The sequence below is a fragment of the Nanorana parkeri genome, unplaced genomic scaffold, assembly GCF_000935625.1.
Source record: "Nanorana parkeri isolate BGI_ZX_2015 unplaced genomic scaffold, ASM93562v1 scaffold1700, whole genome shotgun sequence".
Lineage (NCBI taxonomy): Eukaryota > Metazoa > Chordata > Amphibia > Anura > Dicroglossidae > Nanorana > Nanorana parkeri.
Window position 1 is genome coordinate 200,750 of NW_017307968.1, and position 9,555 is coordinate 210,304.

At 48.8% G+C, this 9,555-nt stretch overlaps 1 protein-coding gene across 1 annotated transcript in view; it reads right to left on the reverse strand.

Moving 5' to 3' along the window:
- The window catches only part of FPGS (folylpolyglutamate synthase), a 37,565-nt gene extending 31,399 nt beyond the window's left edge, over positions 1-6,166 (reverse strand). Inside the window, exon 1 of the mRNA XM_018571196.1 lies at positions 5,944-6,166. Coding sequence (XP_018426698.1) covers positions 5,944-6,063 — 120 coding nt within the window. The 5' untranslated portion in view covers positions 6,064-6,166. The remainder of the gene's footprint in view (positions 1-5,943) is intronic.
- Between the last annotated feature and the right edge of the window lie 3,389 nt (positions 6,167-9,555).

The following is a 9,555-nucleotide window of genomic DNA, read 5'->3' on the forward strand; positions in this document are numbered from 1 at the left end:
CGTCACGGTTCCTTCCTCTTCTCTGGAGGTGGTGGGCACACAATGACACGTGACGTCCAGGAGTACTGTGAGCACCAGCCAATGTGATGATGTGCCCCTAGGGGGCGTGTTTATGACAGCTAAGGCTTACGGGAAATGGGTTGGATGACAGTGGGTGTCATTTAATCCAAAAGAATAGTTGTGACCAGCGAGTCTGTGGGGGACAGTGCCAGAGAGTAGGTTTCATTGCTGGGCCACTGAATATTTCCTCCTCATTAAGCCTTAGGCCTCATTCACACGAGAAACGGCCGGCACATACAGCTCCGTGCTGCGTCCACACAGCCGTATCGGGCAGCTCCCGGGAAGGACAGGTGCTGTGTGGGATTTGTACGCAGCCCCTGTCCTTCTCTATGGGACTACAGGGCCGTATACTGCCCTACGCTCACCCACCCTGCACTTCCTTGCGAGTGCGGGTGTTCGTATGCTGACAGGATGTATCCTGTCTGCGTCCGAGCTGGGACACCCGTAAGGACCTGCACTTGGGGTGAACGTAGGCATACGGCCGTGTAGTCCCATAGAGAAGGACAGGGGCTGCGTACTAATCACACGCAACACCTGTCCTTCCCAGACGCCGATAGAGCCGTGCACGGAGCTGTACGTGCCGGCCTTTTCTCGTGTGAATGAGGCCTAAAAAGAAAACAGCTAAACTACTCATCTGTCAGTCAGGGCAGGCTCCCTCCAGGTCCCACTGACTTCCACCTCTTCGCTGTGTGTGCCAAGCACCATTTGGTTGCCTATGCATGAGCAGCCAATCGCTAGCTCTTCTTCACACAGGGCAGTGATGGAAAAACATGGTGGGGAGGTCAGTGGCTGTTGGGACCTGGATGGAGCTTGCACAGGTTGGAGAGCTGGACCATTGTAGGTTACAGATGAAAAAAAAAAAAAGGGTTAATAACAACGTCCCATGGGAAATGACCGTTCAGACACAGATAAGGCCCGAACAAGTCAGACCGGGTCAAGTAGAATCCACAAAAGGAAAACATTGCAACCGGAATCCGATTTGTTGCCAAAAAAACAGATAGTTTTGTTTCAGCTGCAAACAGGCAAACCTCACAACAACAACAACAACAACAACAACGACAACAACAACAACAACGACAACAACAACAACGACAACAACAACAACGACAACGACTCACCGGACAATGAAAAGCCACTTTAAACTTCCTCCTGACTCATCTAATGGCATCATCTTCATAGAAAGGGAAATGAGCAAATAATGAGTAGAAGAGTAGCTCCCTGCTACACATCCTTTGCATGCCGTCACCCTAACATATTTTAGGCACTGGGGGCTAGAGGTGAAGGTGTTGAGTCAGGTGCAGGGGTCCGAGAGCACAATGACACTCAACTCTGCTGTAATTCCTATTCAACAGAAAAAAGATAGGATACGGTTTGGTAGAGTCAAAATGTTTAATTTCTCTTTCAGCGATAGGAGGAGAGGACTTCTGTCAGGTTTATGTTGTTGTCCTGTCTGCAAAGATCTCCTCTCACTTCCTGCAGCAGTGACAGGGGGGTCAAAGGGACAGGAAGTGAGGGGGGAATCTCTCCAATGGAGACAGAAACAGTTTACAGGGTTAGAACCTCTGTTGGGTTGTCGTTGGCTTCCTGTCCGGGTGACCCCAATTCGATTTCCTTTTTCCTGCTGTCACAAGGATAGGAAGTAAAGAGATATATATCTTACCAACAGGGCTCAGCCAGCAGAAGTCACTGCCCCAAGTTCTGATCACTCTGCCATTTTATTAAAGGAGAACTATGGGGTCAGTGTTTTTCCCCATAGTTCTCCTTAGGGTAACGGGAGGACACAAACTAGCGTCCTCCCGTTACCCTAAGCTCAGTATACAGCTACAGCTCGCGGTATACTGAGACGCCGCAGCGGATCCCGACGTAGATGACGGGATCCACCCAGCTGCGTGAGTGACAGCTGGCTCTGCCTATCTAGAGGCAGAGCCAGCTGTACCCGCCCCCTCCCCCGTCCATTCCGCCAGTCAGCGCTGGCAGATCGGAGCGGGGAGAGGGGAATCCGGCCCCTCCCCCTTTCACGGCAGAGAGCCGTGACAGGATCGAGAGGTGAGCGAACCTGGTATGTGTTCGCTCACCTCCCGATCTACTGAGCCGACCTGTGACAGTCTCATTGTCACAGGTCGGCTAGAACTATGAGGTGAGTGAAAAGCACTCACCTCATAGTTCTCCTTTAAATATAATAAAGTCTTGTCTGGAGATAGACCGCGATCGCTGCCCTGGGTTCCCTGCTCCCTCCATAGTCCCCGGGCCCCTGAAATCATTTCTCTTTGCTGGTCATGCCCCCTTACAGACATCACCATGTACAATGTAGGACCAGCAGGCCGGGAGAGGAGAAGAACGGAGAGCTGAATCCTGTGGGACCGAGGTCTAAGGTGATTGTCTCCACTAAATCTCCTAGGTCAGGGGCAGCGAATTCAAATAGAAGGAGTTATCCTCAAGGTCTGAATCGCATTCCGGACAGGTCACTCACTCTGTGTCCGTATCGCGGTCCGCCATTTACGCTGCATTGACATTGTGTTCCCAGGCACAGTGCTGTTGACTTTACTTTTTTTATCACTTTTATTTATTTTAGGGCTGGTAATGATTAAAATTTTCGTGTACGAATAATCCTAAAATGTTTAAATGGATTAATCGATTAATTATAACGCACATACAGATCCAACTACATTGCCTATACACATACAGCACAGCAATTAATAAAATTAACTAGGATCACACTAATCCAGCACGTTATTATTCTGCGTTGCCCCACTCAAGCGGCGGCCATATTGAGTGGGGCAACTCAGAATAATAACGTGCTGGATAAGTGTGATCCTAGTTCATTTTATTACTTCATTGCTGTGCTGTATGTGTATAGTTTCTTGGGCAAACTCACCGGCCCAAGTGGCTCCGTCGGCTAACGAAGGGGGAGGAGTCCGGTGACGTCACCGGACTCCTCCCCCTTCCCTTCGTTAGCCGTCACGGACATCACCGGACTCCTCCCCTCTTCCCTCCGTTAGCCGACGGAGCCACTTGGGGAAGGGGGGAGAAGTCCGGTGAGTGTTTTCATTAGCGATCAAAATAATTTAAATCGCAGATGTTCCCTGGTCTGCGCCCGCTCTCCAACCTTACACTGTGCTGTGGTAACTGAAAACCAAGGCGGGGTGGAGGGGAGCCATCCTGGCTAGTACAAGTGATCGGGGTTGCTGTTCAGGGGATGTCATTTTGGCCACTCAGGGTCCCTTTAAATCCTAAACCCCCGACTAACATTCTGCTCCCCCTCCACTCCGTCACAGCCAGATCTGAACACCATATGCGGAGGACGTCAAACCTGTGTAAGCTCCGACACCATGGAGCTTACACATGGTGAGGACATCGGAGGGGTACATGGGAAGTCAGGAAGGGGGTGGGCTTTACAGAAGGCCCCTTTAAAGCACACCTATGGTGGTACCAGGCGTGCGTCCTCCCGATATCAGCGGGCACCCTTTTACGTCACACATGGGAGAGTCATTATAGGACTTATCTACCTGATCCTTCTACAAACACATGGACGCAGCATAGTAAAAGTCTACAAGATATCACCAGCAGCCCCTCCCCCTCCACACAGATCTATTACCCCAACCCGATGAACTCCGGAGTCAGTTCGGTGTACGGTGTTAGGAATGTAAAGCCGCCAATGGTTGCCATCAGTCATGGTGGACATACAAGGGCAACACCGCCGAGCATGCATGGTGGGAGCGCTCACAACTCACTGGCTGCATGCTTGTTCCAGTGTCCTCAGACCCCCACCAAGACCAACTGCAACAGTGCCGAGCATGCATGGTGGGAGCGCTCACACTTCACTGGCTGCATGCTTGTTCCAGTTCAATAATTCTCTCGGAGGTAAAGCCAGGATCAGATTGGCAAACTGAGACCTGCAGCCAGCTAAAGATACTTCTATCCTCACTCTAAAGCAAGTCAAATGCAGAACAAGCTCGCACCGCCCTGACTTGCTTCAAGCATGTAATGAATGGCATAATATTGATAAATGACATGCAATGAATGGTATACTATTGATAAATGGAGTGTAGTGAATGGCATAATATTGATAAATGACATGCGATGAATGGTATACTATTGATAAATGGAGTGTAGTGAATAGTATACTATTGGTAATTGGGCTTAGTGTGAGATTGGAATGAATTTTGTGCTTTCTTTGCGCTATATCAGTCCGAGGTCATCCTCATGCATTGTTGTGTCTTCTGAACATTTATTGCGGTTATGGAACTTTTATTTGGAAACTTTATCCATGAAAATGAATAAAGTTATTGATCGGAATAAATAAAACAAATTAAAAAACGTCCCTACAAATATGTTCATGTTTTCTTGCAATCTACGCATTGAAAATGCTAATACACGTGCCTGCCTTGCAGCGCCGGGATCCTGGCTTCAGTCTGTATGGCATTTGTATACTTAGGGTGCCCATCCACTGGCCGCATTTCTTATGTACCGGACGAAATTGGCACAGTGTGTGTGGGGCTGTCGGCTCCCTTTCAGCCGGCATTCCTCAAATCTTTGCACAATCAGATTGTTCAGGTATTTTCAGAGCCAGTGGGACCGACTAGCAAGATACCGAAGCTTGGCCCAGTGGGAGATTCCTCCATCCACACAGTTCAGCGTAGATGGAGGAATCTGTTGCAATTTTTCCATCTGACCCCAGAAAATCTGCAGATAGGTGTATGGCCCGCTTTACTAGAAGCTGATTGGATGTCACGCACAGCTGCTCCAGTTTTGATAAATTCTCCCTACGAGCTGAATCTTTCAGAACCAAAGCAGACAGAATCTGGAGCAGTTGCCCATGGCACCCAATCAGCTTCTCTCTTTTTTTTAAAGGACTTGTTCACACCAAGCGTGTTCCAAGAGCAGAGCGGTTACAGACCGGAGCAAAACTGCGTCCAATGTATTCCAATGGTATTTTGGGCTCCAGTTCACATCGCAGCGTTCAGTTCCAGAGCATGTAAAAAAAACTGTAGCAAGCCCTATTTTACCTGCTCTGGAACGCATGCAAACGCCCTGGAACGCACTGAAAGCCCATTTTAAACCTTACAAAACAATGTTTTAATTATTTTTTAACCAAAAACGGCCCGGAACACATCAAAAACGCGGCACAACCCACTGCAGGCGCAGAAACTCATGCAGATCTTGTCTGCATTTTCTGTGAACGGGCGGAATCGCGATCTGCCTGGCGCGACTGGGGTACCATTAGAAATGAATGGCACCTCAAGTGAAAATCAGCGGTGGCCGCACGGTTGCATGCACGATTGCCGCGCGGTGACAGATCGCCCAGCTGTGAACTTGGCCTCTGCATGCCACACATAGACGTGACACACGGGCAAGCGTTAATGGGGGGGGGTCTCCGAAGCTACATGCAGCACATTGCTCGGGTGTGAACGGGCACCACTGAAAATAATGAAATGCTTCGGGGAAGGCGCAACGAACCGCTCGGGCACAAATGGGGTCTGCCAGGCAGGATTAACCATTACAGTAGCGGTGGCCAACACCAACCCTCTAAATGTGCTTTAACTACAAATCCCAATATTCTTCTGGGAGGAGTCATGTCTGTGGCTGTCAGAGTCTTGCAATGCTTCATGGGACTCGTAGTTCTCCAACAGTTGGAGGGCCAGAGTTGCCCACCCCCCTGCGTTAGAGCTGTGCGGGACATTGACAGGCAGCTCTATGCAGACCTCAGATTTTCACTGACACGGCCATAACACTGAGGAAGCCGCGTGCAGCCTCAAGGCATGCTGGGACTTATAGTCCCTCTCCACCAACCACGTGTTACACAAACCCGGCAGGCGCCTGGCTGCCATCCAATATGAATGAGTCAATGAGGAGAGCCCCGGCGTACCCCCATCCCCCGCTTACCTGATACTCCATCCTGACAGCGGGAACAGCCTGGACGCTGAAGCCTCGGCACAGGGAGGCGCCACACTCATATGGCAGAAGCCGGAGCACCGCGTGTAGAGGCCGGTACCGTGGAGCCATGCTAGGGGAGCCGGACACGCCCCCTCTGACCCCGCGGTGACCCAAAGAAGCGGCGTGTCACCGGCGCCATCTTGCGTGTGGCAGGGAGAAACAACACACTGGCAATGGACTTGGAGCGCCACGCGCGTTCATGCTGCGGGACACGCCCACTACGGAATCAGGGCAACAGGAGGCGGGGCTAAGGCAGCTTATGAAATGTGCCTGGAACTTGAATAATGAAAAACCTTACGTTGGAAGTGTGCCTAACGCCAGAACTTTTTATTTTAGTTTTGGATAGAACGGGGAACGTTTAAAACCTCCTTTTTTTTTTTTATTCTTTTTTTTTTTTGCTAGTGCATTGGCGAGACTCGTCATCACTTCCTGTTCTGGTGACACAACAGGAAGTGAGAGCAATTTTTCTCTAAAGCAAGGGGAAATGCCCTATTAATAGTCACCGGGACAGGTAACCCAATTCAAAGATTTCCACTCACCACCTGTTTCAGAAATCTGCAGTCGGGGGGTGCTGTTAGGGTTACGTTTTTTTTTTAAACTATATCTAATGGCACTGATTTAGGGGTGTGGACACAATATCAACATTTTATGGATATGACTTCACTTGTAATGATGGGGGGAGGGTATTAAATTATAGTGATCATGCCTCCAGTTCTGGCTGGTCATACAGTCACAAAACTGGTGTACATAGGTACACGCGGGCTACACTAAAGCAATTGTGGCAATGTGTGTGCACCAAAGTGGCAATTGTTACAATACAGGGCAACAAGTGGACAATCATGACAATACAAGGCAACAAAATGGCAATATGGGGCAACAAATGGGCACTTATGACAATGGGGGTAACAAATGAGCAATCTTGCTTACAGGGCTACAAATGGGCAATAGTCGCAATACAGGGCAACAACTGGGCATTCGTGACAATAGGAGGGATAATAAATGGGCATTCATGACAATAGGAGGGATAACAACTGGGCATTCATGACAAAACGGGGGGCGACAAATGGACAATCATGACAATACAAGGCAACAAAATGGCAACATGGGGCAACAAATGGGCACTTATGACAAATGGGGGTAACAAAGGAGCAATCTTGCTTACAGGGCTACAAATGGGCAATAGTCGCAATACAGGGCAACAACTGGGCATTCGTGACAATAGGAGGGATAATAAATGGGCAATCATGACAATACAGGGCAACAAATGAGGAATAATGGCAATACGGGGGAACATATGGGCACTCATGACAATACGGGGGGCAACAACTAGGCAATTGTGACAACATTGAGGCAGCAAATGGGTAATCGGTACACAGGCAACAAATAGGCAATGCTGTAAAACACAAGGAGCAGACGGGCAATATGTGGGCAACAAGCTGGCTCTCATGACATTATGTAGGCCACAAATAGGGAAATGTGACAACGCACGGGCAATGACAATCCCTAGATAACATGCGTACCATAGAAATATTATACGGATACCATTAGATCCCAGTCCCCCCATTGGCTCCCCACATCCTCTCTGTGACCAGATAGAGGTGCCAAGTGGGACAGCCGACAGACAGGCCACGCCTCCTCCTGACTCAGATAAAACTCTGACTGAGGCACTTCCTGTCTTCTCCGCGTTTCATCATCAATCACTTTATAAAGTCAAGTCCAGTGCGGGATACCATGTGCACTAATGACAAGATTTCGGGGTGACCGCTTCCCTAATGCGCCCCCATACACCTGACAGAATCACAATCACCTGACATAAAATCCCGCCTTGCAGCTTTTTTTTTCATCCTTTGTCACATGTCATTGCTGCCGATCTCCTGCAGCCTCTTTGCAGCAACTTCTTGGCTACAAGCCCTCCAGCGATGGCCGCGTTGGATTTCTCAGGACGTGTTTCCTGATGGTGACAACAGCGGATCATTCCTGTTGAATGTGTGTTGATGTCTTCATCAGAAGAACGGGTGACAACACTGGAGCACAGGGACAGAGCGTTGTCACCCAATAAGAGGAAGTGCCTAGGGAGGGACCTTCGGGGCACATCGACCGCTATCATTGAAAGCTGCAGATTTATTGGTTGTGAAAATGACTTTTGGAATGGAGTGCAGACGTTAAATCTTCAATGAGGTTTTAGTGATCGGGCTGACGTCTGCTTCATCCCTAAACCTCATCCCCCGGTGACAACATCCTGTTACTCGGATTCTAAACTTTATCCCCCGGTGACAACATCCTATTACTCGGATTCTAAACAACATCCTATTACTCGGATTCTAAACTTTATCCCCCCGGTGACAACATCCTATTACTCGGATTCTAAACTTTATCCCCCCGGTGACAACATCCTATTACTCGAATTCTAAACCTCATCTACCGGTGACAACATCCTATTACTCGGATTCTAAACTTTATCCCCCCGGTGACAACATCCTATTACTCGGATTCTAAACTTTATCCCCCCGGTGAAAACATCCTATTACTCGGATTCTAAACTTTATCCCCCCGGTGACAACATCCTATTACTCGAATTCTAAACCTCATCTACCGGTGACAACATCCTATTACTCGGATTCTAAACTTTATCCCCCCGGTGACAACATCATGTCACTCGGATTCTAAACCTTATCCCCCGGTGACAACATCCTATTACTGCAATTCTAAACCTGATCCCCTGGTGACAACATCTTCTTACTCGAATTCTAAACCTTATCCCCCGGTGACAACATCATATTACTCCAATTCTAAACCTTATCCCCTGCGAGCCCCGGTGACAACATCCTATTACTGCAATTCTAAACCTGATCCCCTGGTGACAACATCTTCTTACTCGAATTCTAAACCTGATCCCCCAGTGACAACATCCTATTACTCGGATTCTGAACCTTATCCCCCGGTGACAACATCCTATTACTTGAATTCTAAATCTTATACTCTGGTGACAAAACCTTATCCCCCCGGTGACAACATCCTGTTACCAGAAGCATGGTTGTCACTAGGGATGATCTCAGGTTCAGACCTGAGCTTGTCCAAATACGGAAGGAAGCTGCATTGCACTGCCACCGGGGAATTCCCCAATGGCAGCTGCACATAAGCAAAGGGGCGGGGTTTTGTGATGTCATTGACCTTATATGGCTTCATGGCTATATTTGGCCAATGACATTAACCTAATATAGTCATGTAGCCATATAAGATAAATGCCGTCAGCGCAAGCATTCCACCTCTTTGTTTATTTGCAGGGCTGGGGTATCAGCTGATTGGTAAGGTGGCCCCCATGGCACTTCCGGGTTCGGAGGAGCCAACTTTGGTCCATCACATTAACCTAATAGGGTCATGTGGCCATATAAAGTCAATGACATCATGCTGTGCTAGGCTTGGGATGCTGGCGTCGGATGCCGTGGTGTAAAGCACGCCGCCACTGGACTCTAGAGAAGTGGAGACGTGTTCTCTGGAGTGACCAATCACGCTTCTCTGTCTGGCAATCCGATGGATCTGGCCTCTACAGAGTCCTGACCT